The sequence below is a fragment of the Thermomyces dupontii genome, assembly GCF_041956625.1.
Source record: "Thermomyces dupontii strain NRRL 2155 unplaced genomic scaffold VTN31scaffold_8, whole genome shotgun sequence".
In the NCBI taxonomy this organism is placed as follows: domain Eukaryota; kingdom Fungi; phylum Ascomycota; class Eurotiomycetes; order Eurotiales; family Trichocomaceae; genus Thermomyces; species Thermomyces dupontii.
The window spans coordinates 746,919-769,319 of record NW_027192314.1 but is presented as its reverse complement, the minus strand read 5'-3'; the positions used below and the strand labels follow the sequence as shown (position 1 = coordinate 769,319).

The 22,401-nt window shown below is 54.2% G+C and overlaps 5 protein-coding genes across 5 annotated transcripts; 3 read left to right on the top strand and 2 right to left on the bottom strand.

Moving 5' to 3' along the window:
• Nucleotides 1–106: 106 nt before the first annotated feature.
• VTN31DRAFT_7071 (uncharacterized protein) lies at nucleotides 107–1,363 on the top strand (the record flags this gene model as incomplete). The annotated part of the gene is made up of 1 exon (XM_069407752.1): nucleotides 107–1,363. The coding sequence occupies one exon, from the start codon at nucleotides 107–109 to the stop codon at nucleotides 1,361–1,363; it is 1,257 nt and encodes a 418-aa protein (XP_069258374.1).
• Nucleotides 1,364–1,549: 186 nt separating this feature from the next.
• VTN31DRAFT_7070 (uncharacterized protein) lies at nucleotides 1,550–16,237 on the bottom strand (the record flags this gene model as incomplete). Its single annotated transcript, XM_069407751.1, has 1 exon — nucleotides 1,550–16,237. The coding sequence occupies one exon, from the start codon at nucleotides 16,235–16,237 to the stop codon at nucleotides 1,550–1,552; it is 14,688 nt and encodes a 4,895-aa protein (XP_069258373.1).
• Nucleotides 16,238–16,507: 270 nt separating this feature from the next.
• VTN31DRAFT_7069 (uncharacterized protein) lies at nucleotides 16,508–19,482 on the top strand (the record flags this gene model as incomplete). The annotated part of the gene is made up of 7 exons (XM_069407749.1): nucleotides 16,508–16,674; nucleotides 16,735–17,288; nucleotides 17,336–17,439; nucleotides 17,499–17,651; nucleotides 17,699–17,813; nucleotides 17,864–17,955; nucleotides 18,022–19,482. The coding sequence occupies 7 exons, from the start codon at nucleotides 16,508–16,510 to the stop codon at nucleotides 19,480–19,482; spliced, it is 2,646 nt and encodes an 881-aa protein (XP_069258372.1).
• A 144-nt stretch (nucleotides 19,483–19,626) lies between these two features.
• On the bottom strand, nucleotides 19,627–20,700 carry VTN31DRAFT_7068 (uncharacterized protein; the record flags this gene model as incomplete). Its single annotated transcript, XM_069407748.1, has 2 exons — nucleotides 19,627–20,528; nucleotides 20,619–20,700. The coding sequence occupies 2 exons, from the start codon at nucleotides 20,698–20,700 to the stop codon at nucleotides 19,627–19,629; spliced, it is 984 nt and encodes a 327-aa protein (XP_069258371.1).
• Nucleotides 20,701–20,974: 274 nt separating this feature from the next.
• On the top strand, nucleotides 20,975–21,741 carry VTN31DRAFT_7067 (uncharacterized protein; the record flags this gene model as incomplete). Its single annotated transcript, XM_069407747.1, has 2 exons — nucleotides 20,975–21,130; nucleotides 21,184–21,741. 2 exons carry the CDS (start codon nucleotides 20,975–20,977, stop codon nucleotides 21,739–21,741), a joined length of 714 nt encoding a protein of 237 aa, XP_069258370.1.
• Between the last annotated feature and the right edge of the window lie 660 nt (nucleotides 21,742–22,401).

The window sequence follows — 22,401 nt, the reverse complement described above, 5'->3', positions numbered from 1 at the left end:
TCTGGATTAGTGCCTGATTTCAGTGGCAACCGCCAAGACCAGCATGCCATCGACGTCAGTGAACGCCGCCAGCGCGAGCTCAGAACAGACAATAGTACCGATCACCATGGCCCTCGTCTCGTATTCCGACTCGGAGGGCTCCGATGTGGAAGATCAGCAGGTTGAGATTGTGGGACGCGCGCCGACACCGCTCCGAGAAGAATTCAGCTTCGCACGTAAACCGACCAAATCTACCGCCGCAAATGCTCCCAGCCTGGTCGACCGCGGAAACCCTCGCAAGCTCCGCGTCGCGTTGCCGGAGATCAAGCCGGAGACTGAGGATGGCGAGGAGGAAGGCCCCGCGAGGAAGAAGCCCAAGATGAACGGCGACGGAAGCTTATTGTCCGCTTTCAATTCGATGCTCCCGCCGCCAAAACGGACGGCGAACACTCAACCGGCAGCGAGTTCGGGGAAGACCTTTAGTTTGAAGACAGGTGCAGCGCCGGGATTTCAGCGCGATACGAATGGTCCCGAGGTGCGTGATGAGCAGCAAAGCACCGGCCCGAGCGAGATTTCGCGGCCTCCACCCAGGGCAGCCGATACAGTCCAGGGTGAGAAGCTGCTCAATGAAGAAAACTACGAGAAGAAAGGCAACGCAATGATGTTCAAGCCGCTATCTGTGGCGCGTAATCCGCAGAAGAAGAAATCAGCGGCGATGGTCGTGCCGAAGCCGCAACAGGTCGACAACGGAACGACGCAAGAACCGGCATCATCAAAATCGGCGCCGGCGGCAGCTGAGACGAACGATGCCCCAGCCGCTCCAACCAAGCCAAAAGTTAGTCTCTTCTCTTATTCCCGTGGAGACGCAGAGACATCATCGCCTGCCCTGGGACCAGAGCCGGAGCCCTCGGCGCGGCCGTACCAATCTCTCCTTTACAGGCGTGATGATGATGAGCCTGCCGATACCGATGCGCAACAAGTTATCATTGAACCCGAGACGGAGGCTTCCGCATCAGCACAACCTGCTGTCTCCGCAGCAGCAAGCTCATCTGCATCACAGCCCACTCTCGACGCCGTCGCCAGCGATCTCAACCTCTCTCGCTCAGAGCGCCGGCAGCTCTTCGGCCGCAACGCCGACGCGGCCAATACGCGCATCCTGACATTTGAGACCGACGCCATGTACGAGGCGAACAAGGAGTTCATCGCCAACGCGGCAGAGGCAGAGGCGGCGCTGAAGGCTCGCCCCGTCCGCGCGATTGCGCCAGGGAAGCACACCCTGCGGCAGCTCGTCCAAGCGGCGACGTCGCAGAAGGAGGCGCTGGAGGAGAGTTTTGCGGCAGGAAAGAGGAACAAGAAGGAGGCTGGGTCGAGGTATGGTTGGTGATTATCTTTGGATGTAGTTAGTTGTTTCCTATACCCTTTTGCATGATGGGACGGATTGAAAGAAATAGGAATGTTTATTTAAAACGGTATTTTCATGAAATCTAGTTTTATGCTCCTCAGTTTTGTACAAACACCAGTATCCCCAAACTCCAAACCCAATAATGTATCAACAGACAAAGCAAGTACATCACGTAGAATCAACAACCTCCGAAAACCACTGCTTCAAAGCCATGGCCAAAACAGACGGTAACTCCCTCACGTCCCTAACAAGCAAGTAGTACGAGAACGGGAAGCCCTCAAGATAGCTCTTCATTTTCAATTTCAACTCCCCCGTGCCGTTGGCATCCGGCTCGAAGCTGGCATGTTTGAGATCGAGGATGGAGTTGCCCTTTGCGGCTCCCGGATCGAGGATGATGAAGACCATCATGATGCGCTCCTCGGCCGCCTGGCGCACCAAGCGGCGGATGGTGTCGTGGTCTTCGCAGAGGCCGTCGGAGATGATGAGCTCGAGTTGCCAGAGGTCTGATGACGAGGAGCCAGAGGAAGAGCCCGAGCGTCGCGCGCGCGCCTCGCGGAACAACGCAATCGAGTCCTCGACCAGCCGCCGCACGTTCGTGCCCGTCTGCTGGTAGCTGAACTGCTGGAAGACCTGCGTGCCGGCCTCAGAGGAGAAGGGCTTGCCAAACTCGTGCGCAACCCGCACGTGCTCCTCGTCGCCAAAGCTGACGATGCACAAATCGCCGACTTCCAACATGCTGAGGCTGCGTGCCACCAGCGCCAACGTCTCGAACGCCAGGCGCCCGCACCCGCTCTCTTGCATGGATTTGCTGTCGTCCACCGCAAGCATCACCTGGTAGTTGCGCTTCGATGGGATCGTCCGCCGCATCCAAATCTTGTCCCGCTTGTACTGCGAGGCGATGTATGGGATGATCCGCTTGATGTTGAGACGCTTGCCGGTTCGGAAGTCGCCGCGAAGCTTCGTTGCCAGCGTCGGCGCCAGGATGAGCCGGAGTTGTTCCGTCAGCGACAGCGATAGGTCGTTTGTGGCCGCCTCGTAGCGTGTCCACAACTCGCGTGCTTCCTCGGCAGACATCCGTGGCTCTTGGGACGAGGAGAGATGGATCGCGGCCAGATGCGAGTCGACTTGGTCCAGTTGTTCCTCGGTTGTCGGCTCAACTCCGTCGTTGGCATGCGCTGCCTCGCTGATCTTGCTGGTGGTCGCTGCATCCTTGGCTCCCGTCTGCTGGTCGGCTTCGGCCGTGTCGATGTCCATCTGCGCTTCCTCCAGGCTTGGCTTGTCTTCGGGAGCTTCCTTGTCTTCGGTGACGTCCGGGAGGAACTGGTCTTGATCCGCCGTCGGAGGCTCCGATTCGACCCCTTTCCGTTGATCAAGGGCTTTGGCCTGCTCTTCACTGGCCTGGCCAAGCGCCTCCGTGTCCGCCACGTCGTTCTCGTCCGCTAGATGCTCGAAGTCCGCGTCCGCCATGTCCGTATACGGCGGGAGTGCTTGCGAGTCTGCCTGGGTCGACGAGTTCAGGATCTCCCGCTGGCGGCGGTGCCACTGCTCCAGTACATCACCGAGCTTCTTGAACGCTTGCGACTGGGGATCATCTTGCGCATCGTCGCTGCGGCCGCCGGACGTGTCCTTGGCTCGCTCTCGTTGCCCTTCTTCTGCCGCCCCGCTGGGTTGCGTCTCGGCACCGGCTTCCGTCGAGCCGCCTTGTTGTTGGGCGTCGCCCGACTCGCCTTTTTCCATGTTCGGGTCTTGATCAGCACCCATGCCGCCGGTGACAGCATCGCTGGGGGCCACTTCCTCTGCGGCAGCGACGTCGTCTTCCCGTTGCACGCCTTGCATTTCCTCTGGTTGCTCCGTCGGCTCCTCTTTAGCTGGCTCTTCTCCTTCTTGCTCAACTTGCATCCCTTCCTCGTCGTCACAGACTTCGTCTTGATCATCTTCCTCCATTGTTGCATCGCCTACTTCAGAAGTTGGACCTTCATCCACATCCTCCTCCTTGCCGTCCTCGGGCTCAGGCTGTGGCTCCTCTTGCTTTGGCTCATCGAGAGGATCATCAAGATCACTCATGTCGTCGTCAACATCCGACTCCTTGCCCTCTTTGTCATCTCCATCTAGCTGGATATCCTCCGGGAGGTCGAGTGTCTGCTCCTCCTTGGCATGCGGGTCGGTGACATCCATCTCCGGCTCCATACCAACCGCCTCGGCCTCGTCTTCGGGAGCCTCCTCTTCCTCGTCCCCTTCTTCACCAGCTTCGTCACCCTCTTGATGCTCTTGGCCCTTGTCCTCACCGGCTGCGGCCTGGTCATCGCCCTTTGCCTTGCCTTTGGCCTCTTGATTTTCGGTGTCTTTTTGCCCTTCCTCATGTTCACCCTCCCAAAGCTTCTCATCCACTGCGTTAGGGTCCAAGTCGTCGACACTGCCCACTTCCTCGTCAAGGTCGTCCTCGTTCCCTTCCTCCTTTTCGGAACCATCCTCGCCTTCTTCATCTTCACCTGCATCGTCCCTGTCTTTGTCAAACTCGCCTTCGAGGTCCTCCTGATCCATATTCACAGCATCCGCAGGCTTCTCCATGTCTCCTTCTCCCCTCTCCTGATTCTCCTGCTGCGCCAATTCCGTCAAGTCCTCGTCATCCTCAATATCTTTGCTGATATCCTCGACCCCTTCGCCATCGCCCAGGCCGGTTCCACTCTCCAGCTTGCCCTCTGCGCCGGCTCCCTCAGCAGATTCCTCGAGAGGGCTGCAGAATCCCTCGGAAGCAATCTGAACGAACGTCTTGGAGAGGATGTAGGACATCTTGCACACTTCGCGGTGTAGGGAGATGTACCGACGGACCAGGTTTTCTGCGATGCTGATGTACTGATCGACGATCGGAAGTTGCCCGGCGAGAATTGCACAGGCCAGAGATAGTCCAGACTCAGACGGTTGAAGGAGGGCAAGTTTCTCAAGAACGGCATTCAGGGAAGTCGAGATTTCCTTCAAATGGAGCTGCTTGAAAGCCTTGGCGAACGCCGAGTCCGTCAGTGACAACCATTCCTTCTCCTCTACAGTGGTCGGCATTGACGACAACACGGACGGCATGCCCTGAAGAGCAACCAGGATCTTGTTGAGGACGGACAAGAACTCGCTATTCAGGACCTCGACTGCTAGACTTCCCTCCGCAGTGGACGCGGGAGCTCCCTTTGCAGGAATATGCGTCCAGGAAACAATCTGCTCGAGCACGAAACGGAGATCATGTCGCTCGTCCATCAAGCGCAGCATATCGGACCTTAATTGACCCAGAATATTCCCGGCTCGCTGTACTTTTTCACCGAAGTTTTGCGATGTGATGCCCACGGGCAGCTCTGGCAGGATGTCTATGTCCTTATTAAGTTGTACCAACTGATCTCGCCAACCCCGTAGCACATCGGCTGCGCTAGGCGTCGCAGAGAACCGGGAATGGATGTCCAGGACTTCAATCGCCACGCCGAAGATCGGGATGAATTGCGACACATGCCTCTTCAGGACGTTGACTTGTCCGATTTCCTGCGAGCTGTGATCCGGATGGACGCTCGACGCATGGTTCCAAAGGGTCCTGATCCTGCGAGCTGTCTGTTTCAGGCTTGTGAGATGCCCACGGACCGGGAATATTGTCTCCCTTTGCTTTCGCATCATCAACAAGAAGCCCTCGGCAGATCCGACACTCCTTGTCACTTCCGTCGGGTTCAACTCCTCATTGTAATCACGAGATGCCTGCCTGACACGGGGGAGCAAATCCAGGAATCGATGGAAATAGGAATCAGCGCTCCGGATGTCGGGATTGTCATGAGAGTCATCGGACGTGATGCTCGGCGTTGTCGCCAGAACCTGCGAAACGCTGCTCTGTTCTTCGAGCAGAAGCGTGCCGATATTCCGTCGGATCCCCATGACATGCAGCTGCCGGAGCGTCTCAGCATAGAACCGACGCTTCTGTGCTTTGAGGTGTTGAACGTCGGCCTTATTCTCTTCGGTCAGAGTCCCCGGTGTCTTGGCCTTCAGCTCTTTCACGGTGTCTATAACGTCCGCCGCGAAGGATTCGAGTTGAGAGGAGCTGTTAAACTCCGGAAGCGCCCTGGAGAACACCCGATTCATACTGGCCGAGGTAGCCAATGGATCCTTGAACCGTTGCGCTTGCTCAGTCCAGATGGGCTCATTCTTCTCGCAAACAGCCAGTGCCGCGCTGAAGTCAACCGAAGGCATCGGACCCTCCTCGCTTGTGGAAGCTTCGTGCTCATCCTGTTCCTCTGGCATTCCCCGTTGAAGGATGGGCTCCGTAGGCTGCGCCAGCAGTTCCCGATACTTCCGAACATACTTGAACAGCTTGTGATGCGACCGACGAGCACTCTCCCGCAGAGCGGTGATGTTTGTATCTTTCCAACTCGCGAGCTGGATCTGTTCCTTGATATCCTTCTCCAAAGACTGTCGACCGTCCGCAAGGGACTTGGCGATGGCGGAAAGGAACGGTCGGTAGTGGCGCAAGAAATTGTCGACCGGAGAAACAAGACTCGCTAGCGCCGGGAATTGCGTCGTGTACATCGCCAGCAGCGATCTGAACGACTCGAGAAGACGCAACCGTGCGCCGTACTGGCCGAGAGTAGTTGACTTGAAGAATCCCTCGAGCGTTGCTAGCATCTCCTTGGAATACTCGACCAGATCACCGCCAGACTCCAGCATCTGGAACGGAACAGCGACAAGCACCTCGTAGGCCACGAACCACCAGGAACTCACGTCGCGCTCGCAGTTCTCAAACTCAACGTCGAGAAGCTTGGCCCACGTAGACAGTTCTAGACGCCTCCATCGAATGATCATAGCAGTGATCTCATCGAATTGTGCCGCGGCGGAGTACTCCCTACTGGCCACCAGCTGCCATTCATGCACATAGGCATGAAGCTTCTCCAGCTTGGTAATAAACTTGGCGACAGGCTCCAAATGCCGGAATTGCAGAATCTCCTGACAGCAGATCAGGACGTCACGAATGGCTGCATGCTCCGGCCATGCCTTTTGCAGCTGAAGGAAGCGGGATTGTACAGAGAGGGTGAGAGAGACAAGACGCTTGGCTTCCGGAATGTTTGGATCCGAGTAGAAACTGTAAGTTCTTGATGGCACCTCCTGAAATCGCTTCTTGTCATCGTTGAGGAGCAGGAGGACGCCCGGAAGCTGCATCTTAGGAAGGGCCTCGGAAGGCGTTAATGTTCCTAGCTGTGAACTTTCAAGAACCCGAGTCAAGCCCACCACGTAGTCTCTGTAGTCGATCTGCGCATCTCTGGACTCGAAGATAGCAGCGTGGATTGCACACAATCTCGCGGATAACGCCTTGTGATTCAATCGCGGCTTTTCCTTCTGGTCCTCCTCACCCTCCTCGAAAGTTGGGAAAAGGGCGCGTAGCTCAGCGTCATTGATTTCCTCTTCATCCTCGAATGAGCCACGGTAGCGGTACGTTCGACTCCGCTCAGCCTCCTCTTTCTGGTCCTGTTGAAGCTGAGCTTTCCAGATTTGGTAGATGAATTGGAGCATCTCTCTCAACGACTGAAGTCCGCCGGGCCCATTCAAGAAGGTTGAATCGGCGTGGTGAGCTGCGACCAGCCGAGACAGCTTCTGCAGCTGCACATCCAAAGGGAGCTTCGATCCAGAAGCTTCGAAGGCGGGGTTGCCCATTACAAGGTCCTCATCAAGATCCAGACGAGGAATGAGCTCGCTCATTATTTTGTCACACTTTGCTCCCGGTTTCGCCTCAATCGAAGCTAGACATAGAGAAATCCCAAGGTCGAGCAGTTGCAAGAACCTCGTAACAAGGACGGTGATATCGTCGTATACTCGGAAGTGCTGACGAAGGCGTCGGCAGATTTGCTTGATGTTGTCCCGGAGCAGGCCACCGTACTCCCGGAATTCCGTAGGTCCGTAAGTCTCTGGCTGCCGATTGATGACGGAGTTAAGCAGGCTGGTGAACTCGCTCTGAAGCTGTGCCAACTGAGATTTCGCAGGACGAGTCACCGGGGCCGCCGGTGGCTCCGATCCCAGTTCCTGCAGTTCTTTCTGGACCAAACGACGACGTAAGTTGTCGGCTCGACCAGTGAACTCGAGCTCGAATGCCATTAACGCCTTGTCCTTGGCATTGAGTTCCGCAACTTGCTCCGCATGTCGACGACGCTGGATCACTAGCTCCAAAGATGGGTCATTTTGTCGGTCAGGCACAAACAATCGTAGCAGAATCACAGCCAAATGGACGGCTGCACGACCAAGGTTGTACTTGCTGCCCGTCTGGATCGCAGCCAACTCCCGCATGAACTTCCAAATGTCGTCGGCGAACGCCCTAGGATAATGCTGATCCGAAATGCTATGGCCAGCGTGAAGGACAGGAGGTGCGACATCCGCCATTTCACCGATGCCAACTCGGTGAAGCCAGGAACCGCATTCCGAAAAGCTTTCTGGGGTCACGAGGTCTCGATGGACTTCAAGGAGCTCGATGCACAATTTCGCAAGGATCCTGGCGAGCAGGCTTGTTTGATCAAGAGTGAACGCGTGAGTGCTAAGCGCCACAGTCTGAGCCAGGACGGCCTCCTCATTCTCAAGGAATTCCAGCCGACCGAGCGTCACGTCATCCACCTCTGCCATGCGTTGCAGCAGGCTAAGACAGAAAGCCCCAGTCCATGGCTCTGCAGCCCGCGAGGTCGCATCGGCTCCACTATAATACGCCAACTTCTGCAAAACTGCAGGAACTGACGAACGCGGGCTGGAGTCGGCCGGCTGCGCGGGTCGCCCAGCAAGTAGCGGCACCATCCCACTGAGACCTGGACTCTTGAGGACAGGATCGCCATCCCAGATTGTGAGCAAATCATGATATTCACAAAGAGACTCGAAGATAGCGGAGAAGTGAGGAGGTTGCGAGGTGTTGTGCATATCAGTTGCAGAAGCCAGCTCCCCAACTTGCTGGGTCAGGGATTGAACAAGGGGCCTTCCATCTGCACCATTCACCAAGATGTGGTCCTGCGCCTCGAGCAAGGACTGCCGTAAATCGCCGAGTTGCGCTAGGGGCAACCTGGTCTGGAGAGCGACCGTTGCGAAGGTCGACGCAATCTCTTCCAGGTCAATCAAGGACTGTAGTTGCTCGTTGTTGGTGCAAGTGACAGGCCGCCACGCATCCCAAATCCTCTGCATGCTCAACCCCGTCGAGAGTGCCCAATTGGATGAAAACAGAGAAAGAAATTGAGAGATATTTGAAAGCAGAGCTGATCCCGAGCCGCCATCACCTGCCGAGGAGAGCAAGGCTTCTCCGAAGCGCAAATAGGTCCGGAACTCCGCGTCATCCAATTCCGTGGACTGCGTGCACACGAAGATATCCCAGCAGAATCTGAATATCGCTCTGAGAACGGCCAGTGTCTTCGCAGAGACAAGATCAATCGAATACGAGTCTCGGATGAAACCCTGCAACAGCGACGAGCATTCCCGCAGGAACTGGCCGACCGGTTGTGTCGAGTCTTTCTTCAACGAGGAGATTCTAACGGAAGCCAACGACCGCTCCAACCTTGTCATCTGTGATGGTTTCAAAACTTTCGACCTTCCATCGGCTATGTCGATCTTTTGCTGGAGACGGTACAAGTCGAGCCTGAGTTCCTGGAGCAGGGCGATTGCTGCTGCTTTGTCGAAATTGACGGAATGCACGATCAAGCCGGGCTCGTTGACCAACGGATGAGCACGTTGGAGTTCTCTTGAGTATTTCGCCGTCAGGCCTAATTGAGTATTCTCCTCCATAACCGTGAAGTATCTGTCAAGTAGCCTGTCCCGATCATTGTCATCGACCGTGCTGGGGATATTGCGGCGAATTGAGCCGTGATGTGTGAAATCGCTAATTGCCAGATGATCCAAACGGACCTCCACACTCTTCTCGCCGAGAGTGGTTGGGGTATCAACTTGATTTCCGTTGAATACGTGACGCAGCCTATAAAGGGCGGACTGAGTGATGTAACAGGGCCAAACGGCATCGTCGTGTGATTGTGTTGCCGACGGCAGAAAACAAATTTCAACAGACCGATTGCGCATAGCACGCGAGAGCTCACCGTTGCGCGGGTCCATTGTCAAAAAGAGGCGGAAATTGGGATGCGGTGTGATCACTCTTGCCGAGCCATCCTCGGTTTTCTGCTCATTCAGGACGAGGTACCCGTTGGGCTCCATCAAGGAGTTGAGTCGATCGAGGACAGACGCATTGCACAGGTTTGCATTGTCAAGAACCACCCAGTATCCGCGTTGGATTGCTTCGGTCAGCGCACCCTCAGTCCATTCGAAACCGACTTTGTTTGCGTTTTGAGCTAAGTGCGCCAAACTATTGCAGCGGTGCATGAGGTCGTCGAGGCTCAGATCAGGGAAAGCCGATCTGATCACGGATACGCAGGAGAGGAGTGTCTCCAAAGAGACATTGGGATCCCGGCACATTGCATAGGCTCGCATAAGCTCTGAAACCGGCGCCGAGGATGTTCCTCGGGACAATGCAGTAATGACCTCTCGCAGTAAAATCGACTCCAGCTCCATGGCAATTGAGGCGACCTTCCTACGGTGATCAATCTGTTCGAACCCGCCGATCAAGTCCATCGTATCGGTGTCGGCGCTCAACGCCAGCTCCACTAGTTTGGCACCATTGATGGCGGCAAGCTTTCGGAGTATTGTGGTCTTACCGCAGCCGGAGGCTCCCACCAGAATGCTCGGCCATGCTCGTTCGACACATAGCATCAGCGACTCCAGGATCGGCAGCTCGTCTGGCAGGATCTTCAGATTCGGCTCATTGAGATGCTGAAGGATAGAGTCCCTGGGCATAAAGCCAAATCCCACTTGAAACTGGGTCGGTGAGAGATCATGGTAGAGGGATTTGAAAGGAGGTGACTCGCCGAAAGACTGTGCAAAGAGCTCAGCGATCAAGGCGCGGTCTTCCGGCGTGCGAAATCGGTGGGAGATAATGTTCTCCAAGAAATGGCCGCAGGGCACCTGGACTTGGCCACGATCAGAGAGCTGCAACCATCTTGTGATGTCTCGCAAGTTCATTTCCCACGGGCCTCCGATGGCACCAATGCGCCGATCTCGAACAATGGCAGCATTCAGCTCCGACACGAAGTCGACAACCTTGCTTGTTTGGTCCATTGGGCTTCCAGGGAATAGCTTAGCACAGATCTTCTTCAAATCCGCGTGGTTGAACGCATCTGCGTAGACGACCGTGAATCGATTGACGAAGGAAGCCGGTAGACCTTTCCGTCCACCACCCTGATGATGGGGATTCTGGGCGGCGAAGAGGACGAAGTCGGGGTGTCGCTTGAAAGTTTGGTCCAGCTCCGCCACGTAAACTTGTTGCCGGTGGTCGAGGCACGAGTTCAGCCCTTCCAATACTGACTGTGAAGCCAAATTCATTTCATCTAGCAGGACCCATTCGCCGCGTTGCATCGCTTGCAGGAATGGCGCATCTCTCCAGGCAAATTGGCCAACATCACCACCTTCCACCGGAACATCCGAGCCAAAGAGATCAGCCAGGTCTGTCTGCTCCGACAGGTTGATCCGGGTGAGCGGCTTTCCTAGGGCTCGAGCTAACGAAGCAACCAGCGTCGTTTTTCCAACTCCCGGACTGCCCTCAAGGAGAATGGGTTTTGACGACTGAAGGCCACGGGCGATACGGACTGCATTCGCCAAGGTTGTGGGTGCATCCATGACAAACTGAGGATCTGGAGTTGAGTCCGCAGACATTGGGAGCTTGAAGGGACCAACACAGAGGTGGCCATGCTCTACGGTGACAGTCGCATCTTGGTAATAAATGCTTGCTGCATCCAACTGCAGAAGCTCTGACAGTTTCTCGAGGCAGAGCGTTCGATTCTTCCCGAGAGCTTCGGGAGGCATTGAGATCATTGCAGCTGGATTGGCACCTAAAGTATCAATGTAGACCATCGCCGCACCATGGACCAGCGCAAAAGCAAGCTCTGAAGGAGGCCACTTGTTGACGAAATCCACCCATGCAAGAAGGTCACGGATCGACACTGACGTAGCGGAAGAATTGTGGATCGTCTGTCTGAACCACTTGGCAAACTCAAGCATTGGATTAACGCTGTATTTGGCGTGATCAGCGAGTTTTCCGGTCAGAATAGGCAGAATGTCTTCATCCTCTGAGAGCTGAGGAACCCAAATCTCCGTCAGTCGGTTCCTCAATGCAGCCGACAGCTCTCTCTTGCCGTAATCACCACCGGGGTTCATAGTGGACATGAATTGGAATCCTTCCTCGGCGACGACCAATGAGTCAATGGGTCCCTTTTCTGCCAAGAGGATGGACCGATGCGGCTCAAGGACGCTGTTGAGCCTCTCCAGAACGGAATCGTCTGCAAGCGAGATTTCGTCGAGCAAAAAGTACTGGCCAGCCTTCATGGCGCTGATCAAACTACCGTCCGACCACTCAAAGAGGGCCTGAGACCGAGCCATGTTGGTCCTGATCCGCTTCAATAATGCAGCGTCGCTGTTAGCGAGTTGTTCAGGGCTCAGTCGAGCGAAGGCATCTTTTAGTTGGCCGAGGTCCCTGAGAGAGAGACCATCATTGTTGGACGAAATAGAAGACAAAAGTAATCGAATATCGTCAGCCAACTGGTGCTCGATCCGGGACCTGTTCCGTAAAGGCCTCTGCGCACCAATGAGGTCGCCGGTCTCTAGATTAGCATGGGCATTGACTGTGAACAGTTCTTTGCCATGAATTGCTGCAATAGCCTGGCAAACCTGTGTTTTCCCGCATCCCGTTTCACCGACAAGGAGAACCGGCTCCTTGTTTTGAAGCGCTTGGGAAACGAGAATGAAAACACGCCTCATGGCTTTGGTCCACACGATATCCTTTGACAGGTTCTCAGCATTAATGCGTCGCGCCAATTCTTCTTCGCTGTATATGGCATCTTCGTCAATCTGGACTCGCATAACCTTCTCAATAATCTTCTTGACGGCTTCCCGCTCGCGAGCATTGCGAACCCTCTCGGCAAGAAGCATGAAACCATTAATCGCTAGCTGATACTGATCATCTGCCTGACGAAGTGCCCACCGAAACAGATCTCGGAGCGTGGCAAAGCTGTTCTTCTGCTCGAAAAGGCGAGTAGACTGGCGCAGAACAGACAGCTCCTTGTAAACGGAGACAATCCTCCTGCAGAACGACGGTGCAATCTGAGTCCGCTCTGTCAAGATGATCTCCAGCTCATCCTCTGGAATGTCGTCGAAATGCAATTCGAGGAAACGGTTGCGAAAGGCACGAGATAGAACTTTCCGCCCTCCATAGAGACCGGCTGGGTTCTGCGTAGCAAAAAGCATGAAATTTGCATGAGGGCGAATGACTTCTTGTGTCTCGGGTAGGAACAATTCCCGGTTATCGTCAAGAAGTCGATTGAGGGCCTCCAGCACATCTGAAGGCGCCAGGTTGAGCTCATCAAGAACGATCCAGTAGCCGTTCCTCAGAGCTTCCACGAGAACACCTTCCTGGTACCGCAAGGTTCCATCCTCTGTTGAAACATAGGAGCCGAGGTACTCCTGAAGGTCCGTGTGCTCGTGATTGTTGATACGAACACACTTATTGCCGGAGATTTTCGCCAAGTATTCCACCATACTCGTCTTCCCGGACGATGTCGGACCTTGAAGCAATATTGGGAAACGTCGAGTGGAACTTGCCCTAAGTAGATTCTTCAGATTTTTCTCGATGGAAGGCGTAATGATATAGTGTGGTTGAGCTTCTGGAGCAAATGGGCCTTTCCGCATCCAGTAGTGCTTGAACTGCACGTATTCATGGCCATCATTGGGGGGTTTGGGTTGTTGACTGAGGATGGCCTTCGGATTCCTGTTGCCAAAAAGATGCTTGTGAATCAACGGCGTAACCAGCTTCTCTGATTCCTGGCTGAGAATGGTCAAGAAGCTCATGCAGTAACCTTCATATGCAGATCTTCGAATGCCGTAGATTTGAACGTGATCCACAACATAAACGAGAGTCCGAACTAGAGTGCGAATGCTGAAATGGGGCTTTTGGCCAGCGCCGTCGGTGAGTCTGTTCTCCATGGCCAGTTGCTTCGTGGCTAAGTATAAGTGCGCGAGGTCAGAAGCAATATGCGGATCCGATTTCGCCAAGTCTCCGAGGTATGTTCGAATTAGACCAAGGAGATCGTCCATCTCACTGTCTGGGGAGTAGATGTAGAGCTCCGTGAAACGAGAGCGAAGGCCAGGAGTTAGATCCCGCTTTCCTGCATCTGTGGCAGGATTCATTGCACCGAATATACGGAAGTTGGGATGTCCGTAAACGCGCTCCACGTCGCCAGCTTCGGACAAGAGTACGGAGGGCACGCCGTCATCGCCATGATGAAGTAAACTGGCGATGCTTTCCAGAATGTCAGGAGTCGCCAAATTGATCTCGTCCAACAAGACCCATTCGCCGTTCCTCAAAGCACGGACAATCTTCCCTTGCACGAACGCAAAGGCAAACTTCGAGTCGCCTCTTCTTGCTTGCGCCTCGAATTCTTTCAAGCGAGCTTCGAAGGCTTCCCACTTCTCGCGCAGACCAGCGTATTTTGACGAGTTGAGCTTTCTCTTCTTCGACGGTTGTTCCTCAGTACTTTCTTTCGTTCGAGCAGATTTCTCGAAGGCATTGTACGCAGTTTCGATGGCATGACGCCAATGGCTGATCAGGCGTTGCCAGTCACCCTTCGCAATGCACTTCGTCACAGATGGCATGAATTTATCATTTTTCTTATTTGCTGGGAAGGTGTGCTCGAAAAGTTCGCTGAAATCGTCCAGGAGAGGAACCGCCATCGACCGAAGATTGACTGGACGGAAGCCACCAAGCAGATCGGTACTTTCACTTTGCTGAGAAAGGTTCACCACAGTCAATTTCTGGTGCATCATATTGGCTAGCTGTTGAATGGCAGCAGTCTTGCCAATTCCGGTTTCTCCAACAAGGAGTACGGGCTCTGCAACCTGAACCGAGGCCGCGATCTGCTCCATGGTCTTCAGAGCCGCCCGAGTTGGGGCAAACCGAGAGGCGTTCTGCGAATACCTTGCCTTGGCAGCTTTCGATACTTTCTCCTTGCTAACGGCTTCTCGTCCAATCACGAACCCAGAATCGCCATCTTCGTACCGTGGAGTGCGCTCGTGAAGGCAGTATCGCGCACGTTGAGGGGACAGCTGTAGAACTTCGGCCACAATGGACGCCAGCTGATCAAATAGAGCCTTGTCCGGCAGATACCGAAACAAGACGTCGACAGCATCCAAAAACATCTCATCTTGGAAACTCTCGGGAACTGGCTCGTTGCCGGTTTCCGCTCCAAGATGCTTTAGTCGTCTGTGGATTCGATTGCAGAGTTTGATCAGGTCTCGTAGACCTGGGGTTCTGCCTTGGGAACTTCTTACGGCAAGGTTGCTGTTACACGCTGTGCATATCCGATCAAAAAGCTCCATCAAAATCGACGTCCTAGATGACAACAGCGGAAACTTTTGACTGATGATGTCGCGGATCTCATCTAGAGACATCGACGTGATGGAGATACGTTGCCATAATCTCATGCCAAGCAGACCATGGCTAGCGACGACCTCCTCACCCTTGCTGTTCAAAGAAGACTTCATCGTCGCGATGAGTCTGAAACCATCTGCACACTTTATGCGTTCCCTGCGCATTGGAATTATCAATTCGCCCCTCTCGAGTATCGGAAGTATCAATCCAACAACCTCCGCAGGGGCTCGGTCGAGATCCTCGATCAAAACCCAACGTCCTTCTCTGGCTGCTTTCGTCAACACACCCGGTTGCCAGGTGAAAGCGCCAGTCATGGACGATGTGGCATACATGCCGAGCAGGCTCTTTGCATCAGTCTGCTCGTTGAGATGCAGAGTGACCATGGATGAGCCCTGGCCCAAAGCGTTTGCAACGTCGTTGACCAGCGACGTCTTTCCCGAATTCGGAAGGCCAACCAGCAGGAGAGGTTTGCTACTCAGGAGGGCCTCGCCGATTTTGTGGAGATTCTTTAGAACAGTGGGTGTTTTCACAAGTACAGAACCGCGCGCTTGCGCCTCTGAACTCAGCTTAGGCACAAGAACTCCACCAATATTAGCCGTCCCAACCGCCAAATGTGGCCCGTATAACTGTACGACCTCCAGAGCTGCATGTTCAGTAAGCGGCCTTCGCTTTCTCCAGAAATTCCTGTCCAGAATCTGCCACCGTCGCTCCTCCCACAAACCGAGCAATCTGTAATCAATCGTAATGCCCTCCCATGGCCCATATACAGGCTCATCCTTTAGGTGCGTCTGTAGCATCCTCTCTGTTGCTTCGTCTGCCGCGTGCATATACATCGCAAGGCACCGGATTGTTAGGTACCGAACGCATTTATCCGAATGATGAAAGAGAGACTGAAGTTGCAATGGGGATACGACGCTCGAGAACGTCTCGAGGTCGAAAGACAGAAGCCGGAAAAGTGCTAGCAGTACATCACGCAAGGCGTCGTTATCAAGTTCGTGAATCTTCAGTTCCTTCGAGCCAGCCAAAACCGACAAGGGTCCAGTTGGTATCGTGCAGTAGCGGCGCGCAAACGAACGAAGGTACGGCGCAAAAGGCAGGACCCGAGAGAAAGCCGAAATGACCTGAAACTGATAGACTTGAGGATCGAGCTCCAGCCATCTCGCAGCGGTGTCGACGAAGAGAGGCTGGTTCGCAAAAAAAGCCCATTCTGCACAATTGGGCTCCAGCGCAATGTGCGCGAGGGTTTGAAGATACTGACGCCCCGAGGCTGCGCGGAGTTGTTCGAAGAGCTCTGGTGAGAGCTGGCGCAAAGCCTCGGAGGCCGAAAGAGCTCCCTCCCAGACAGGACGACCCTCCATAGCTACTCCCGTCTCCAGAGGAAACCTCGTCGTCGAATTGAGCCCTGTCAACAAAAATTTCCCGGCATATCAACGAGTCTTTTTTTCTGCCGCGAATTGTGGCGCAAACATACTCACCGCCTTTCTGATAAGATAAGGCTGCTGCGCCACGGTTAGTAAGCTTATCTCTTGCCTGCTTCTTGATTTGGAGGCCGACTCCAGCTCGGAACCCTTGGGATGACTGCGGTGCCAACCTCAATGATTCGGGGAACAGATTACCGATGACGGAATATGTCACGGATATTGGACGACTTGGCAAGCTGGGAACAGGCGGATAATCAGTCGCGGAATGGGTCCGGTCAGAGCTCTGACCGCGATAGCTCGACATGGGACCCCCAGCATGAGGAATCGGTAGACCTTCTCGCGGAGGATCCGTTGTTTACGCAGGCAGAACAACCGTGAGTCGAATCGCAGAGTTTTTTTTTGACATTTCTGAGTCTTATTGGGGAATTTTCCAGTATCTCCTTCAAACGTAAACAAAAACAACCCGCACGTTTCAGGCTATCCAACTTCTTTTCCGACGCGACAGCACAGGACAGCACAACACCGAGGCAAAGATCATCCTCATCGTCGCGAATTGCAGGAGGACGTCCCCCGGAGGATTGGAACAATCCATCTCCACGCGGCCATGCACGAGCTTGGTCCAATGGAGATGTCGACAATGTCAAAGAGGACGGTCCGCTGGATTGGCATGTGGAAGGGTTGGGACGTCGCGTTGGCTACGACGATTTCACGGCAATCGACTGGATTTTCGAATACACGAAAGAACGGCAAAGAAAACGGCTCCTCTACTCGAGCGGTCAAGGTGTCTTAGGCCATCTGCGCCAGATCCTAGATGCCACCTATGTGTGGGTTGTGCTGGTGGCCACGGGAGTGGCCGTCGGTCTCATAGCAGCATGCATTACTATTGCAAGCGATTGGCTGGGAGACATTAAGGAAGGCTATTGCCGTAGTGATCGCGGCATCGTCCAATTTTATCTGAATCGAAGCTTTTGCTGCTGGGGACATGAAGGTATACCTCTCCTTCTGGTGATTTGTTCGGTTTCTGATCGATGGCAGATCTTTCGGAATGTGTCGGATGGGTATCCTGGGGGAAAGCTCTAAACATCAAGTCTGCTGCTGGACGGTATGCAGCTGAATATCTTCTATTCGTTTTGTTTTCGGTACGGGTTCCCTAAGCGGGTTCGTCGATGGCATGCAGCTTACAAATTGACTTCGGTAGGTGCTGTTCGCATGTTGTGCATGTGTCCTAGTCCTCACGTATGCACGATATGCCAAACACAGCGGAATTCCCGAGATCAAAACCGTTCTCGGTGGCTTCGTTATCAGAAGATTCTTGGGAGGCTGGACCTTAATCATAAAGTCTCTTGGCTTGGTGAGTGCATTGCACTCTTGTGGCGACGAATTTACTCACGTTTCAAGTGTTTGGCTGTTGGATCTGGCATGTGGCTTGGTAAAGAAGGACCCTTGGTGCACGTTGCATGCTGCTGCGCCAATATAATGATGAAGCCTTTTGATGCGTTGAACAACAATGAGGGTATGATTGTCATTTCTCTGGTCCGAATAGCACTTCTGACCGTCTCATAGCGAGAAAACGAGAAATTTTCTCTGCTGCCGCCGCAGCAGGTATATCTGCAGCTTTCGGCGCACCGATTGGTGGCGTGCTCTTCAGCTTGGAGGTAAGTCACATGGCTGCGGATCGCTTCTGGGGATTGATAGTAATAATTTTTCATCGATGAAAATAGCAATTGTCATATTATTTCCCGGACAAGACGATGTGGCAGAGCTTCGTGTGTGCTACAATTGCAGCTGTCACTCTCCAAGCCCTGAATCCCTTTCATACCGGCAAGATCGTTCTCTACCAAGTGACCTATATCCGAGACTGGCAGCGCTTCGAAATCGTTCCCTTTATGCTACTAGGCATCCTTGGCGGCATCTACGGCGGGCTTTTCATCAAACTCAACTTTAGATTGGCAAAATGGCGCAAGTCGTGGAGCCGGTCCTATCCGCTTGTTGAAGTCGGGCTTGTATCCATAATTACTGCGCTGATCAGCTTTCCCAACAAGTTCATGCGTGCACAGACTTCGGAACTCGTCTACCAGTTATTTGCCGAGTGCGCCAACAGGGCAGATGATCCTCTCGGTCTTTGCAAAAAAGGGTCGGCTTCGTTCGGGGTGATTGTACTACTACTCATGGCCGCTGTGCTGGGCTTCTTCCTCGCCTCAGTTACTTTTGGCCTCGAAATACCGGCAGGCATCATACTACCGTCTCTTGCAATCGGGGCGCTTTACGGACGAGCGTTCGGGATCGCTGTTGAGATATGGCAAAATGCCTATCCTGACCTTTTCATCTTCAGCAGTTGCACTCCAGACACCCCCTGCATTGCCCCCGCAACGTACGCAATCATTGGCGCTGCCTCTGCCCTCGGTGGTGCTACCAGGATGACTGTCTCCATCGTCGTTATCATGTTCGAGCTGACAGGCGCGCTGACGTACGTGATTCCTATCATGCTTGCTGTTATGCTCTCTAAATGGAGCGGCGATACTTTTGGAAGACGAGGGATCTACGAGGCCTGGATCCACCTCCAGGAGTATCCGTTCCTCGACCACAAAGACGACCGGCCATTGCCGGATGTGACCGCGTCCAAGATCATGACCCATGTCGACGACCTCACCGTCATCCCAGCAACAGGCCACACCATCTCATCGCTCAACAAGCTGCTGGCGGAAACCAGCTACCGCGGCTTTCCCGTCGTCCTCGACACCACAGACCCAGTCCTCCTGGGCTATATATCCCGAAACGAGCTTTCGTTCGCCTTGAAGACTCCTTCTGCCCAGAGGCTCCCCCCGGAAACACAGGTCTTCTTCGTTCACCAACCCTACGCGGACCCGCGTGAGACGCTTGACCTACGACCCTGGATGGATCAGACGCCCATCACGCTGAACTGTCATACTCCTTTCTTGATCGTCCTGGGCATGTTCCAACGGTTGGGGTTGCGATACGTTCTGTTTGTGCACAAAGGGATCCTCCGCGGTCTTGCGACGAAAAAGGACATTTGGAATATCCTCAATGGCTTGGATGACCGGAGAGCGAATGAGTTCAGGGACGATTTACTGCTTCATGATGGTGGAGGTGAGGAGGTTGGTTTACTAGATGATGTATCGCATGATGATATACCCAGTCCTGCAGAGCGGACAGACTTATGATAATGATGGTTGGTTGTGTGTTTGCATAGAATACAATTCCATGACATTCGGTACAGGGTGATCTGATAACCTTTCATAATGAACCGCTCATCTATCGGCCTGTATACAGTACCCAAAGAGGAAGAAACATCGCGACAAGGATCTTTAGAAACGCCTCGTGCCGTTGACAAATCCCTTCACACCTTGCCCAAGTTGACTGGCAACGCAGGTAGCCTCGCGTACCCCACGCGCGATGTCGCCCCGGGTGCCCGCTTCTTCGAGTACCAACAACCCGCCGATCGTACAACCGCCAGGTGAGGAAACTTTCTCTCTGATAATCGCCGGATGCTCACCATTCTCCACCATGGCACACGTGCCCTTCATTACCTGCGCCGCCATCAGCTGCGCCTCGGCGCGGGGCAGGCCCATCGCGACGGCGCCATCCGCCAGGCCCTCGAGCATCAGGGACACAAAAGCCGGACCGGACCCGCACAGCGCCGTGCAGACATCCATCTGTGACGGAGGCAAATGGACGACTTTGCCGATCCGCGTGAATATCCAGGTCACCAACTCCCGCCACTCGGCGGGCAAGGGCGGCGATGTAGTTCCGATGACGGTCATGGATTGGCGCACCATGGAGGCGGTGTTGGGCATGGCGCGCACGATGGTGCAGCGCTCCTGCGGATCGCTCGGCACGGGCTGTCCCGAGTACAGCGCCTCTTCAATCTGCGTGGCATGGACCCCAGCCAGGATGCTGATGAGCAGTTTCCCCCGAAGGGCCTCGCGCATGCCCGGCGCGGTCAGCACGTCCTTGAACATGTTGGGCTTGCAGCCGAGGATCACTACGTCGGCCTGCTCAACGCCCTTGACGTTGTCGTTTTGCAGGATTGTGACTGGGAATTTCTGGTATGGCTCCACGGTTCGACGGATGCGGTCAGCGGTTTGGTCCCGGCGGACGCAGGCGATGAACCTTGTGGGTGCTTGAGCTGGAGCATCTTCAGAAGAGGCGCCAGAGTCTGATGAGAGTGATGCTAGAATTCCTTCCAGAATGGCCAATCCTAGGTTTCCTGTATAAAGCTATCAGTGACATAGGCCTTCGTACTATTGTTCCTTGACGCAGGAATATATAAAGCCCGGTCGGAGACGTATGTACACACCACATCCTAGCACTGTCAGAGTTTTCTCTTTCTTCCCGGTCAATTCCGCGCCGGGACCACTGGCGAGACCTTTGGCAGACATCTCAACTTCAGAATCCGTTGCAATTTCTCGTAGAGATACAGAGCGTGTGATGCATGGCCCGGTCAAGTCGTGAATGTGATTGACCATCGGCCCGGGCGTACAAGGTCAACGCTGCCCCACGGGCAGTTTTCTGCCGGCAGAATTATTCACCGCCTTCAAAGCACTATCACGGAGCTTCTCCAAAGGAATCTCTGGAGCCCTCGTAACAGCTGTGTTCAATGGCAAAGATTAACATCTGCTAGGTAGCCGGCGAAAATACAGCCCGACCGGCAACATGGCGGACCCATTTGAAGTTCGCATGCGCTTTACGACGCAACTGCAGCATCTCAGTGCTTCAGTGTCGTCATCGCAGAGAGCGGCCCATTATGCCCTGAAATACCGCGACATGGACGAGGACTTACACTCATGCATCCTAGAACAGTTGGAGCGGGTATGTTGCACCCTACCAGATCCAATCGTCGCAGACTCATCTGACGTGAACAGAACAATATGAACAATCGAGCGAACATCATGTACTTTATCGAACATTTCTGCGACATGGCCACAAAGGAGAACGCAGTCAACTACGTACGCATGATCCAGCGCGACATCCTCCGGATCGTGGACGCCGTCGCCCCGGCCGATGGCTCGGGTGCTGCCAACGTCAAGCATGTCCGCCGAGTGCTGCAGGGTCTCCGGAACCAGAAGGTCCTGTCGGAGGAGACCGTGATGGAAATCGACAGCTGTCTTAAGGAGCGCGATACACGGCAAGGCCAGCTGCTGGACTACGAGCTTGCCGAGGGGCAAGACGGGGACAAAGCCGGGACCCCGCGCAATTCTAGAGCGAACGGGGCGTTGCGCGTGGACAAGCGGCAGATCGAGCAGCGGATCGAGGAAGATCGAGAGCGGAATAAGCGATTACGGGAGAGTATGTGGGCGGTCAGTGGCGATGACCGGGGAGAGTTTTACCAGCTTTGGGACGAGGTCAGCGATGTTGGCGAGGATGATTACATGGATGCTGCCGACGACGCTGCGGAGCGAAGGCGGGTGGTGGCAACATGATGCCGGGCATTGGTCTGGAATAATTTGCCTGTACATTTAGGGTTTGGATTTTGGCGTTTGAGGACGGTGTTTGGAGTTCGGGATCGGACGGGATGTATTGGTTGATGATGGTCTGATAGACTCAATGCTGAGATGCATATACATACATGTCGGAGATGGTGGCTGAGGTGGGAGTGTCGTATCCCGACCTCTCCAGTGTTGTGTCCCGATGTTCATGCTTTGTCTATGCCTCGACAAGCGAGCCGCTGACTAAGCACTAGTTCAGCCCTCGGGCCTAGACTTAAGTAGGTAGGTAACCTCTCACGGGCTAGAAGCCCTGGTCACGGGACTAAATCCACGTGACCCTCATATATATCACGTGATATATCACGTGATCCTATCGCCTACTCGTACTTTCGCGCGACTCGTCACTCCACCTGTTCTCCTTTTCCTTCCCCATGCAGTTCCTCTCATGTACATTATTATTAGGTCACCTCTGGGCTTTGCCTACGTAGACCCTGACATAACCTATGAATATTCCTCGTAAGCAGGCCTGAGGTGATGGATAACCAAAATGCTGAATCAGGGTAAGTAACCCAATCATAACCTCAAATCTCACTGTTGACTGTTCCCACGCCAGAGAACTACAATAGTAGGCCTACAGTATTCCAAAGCATTGTA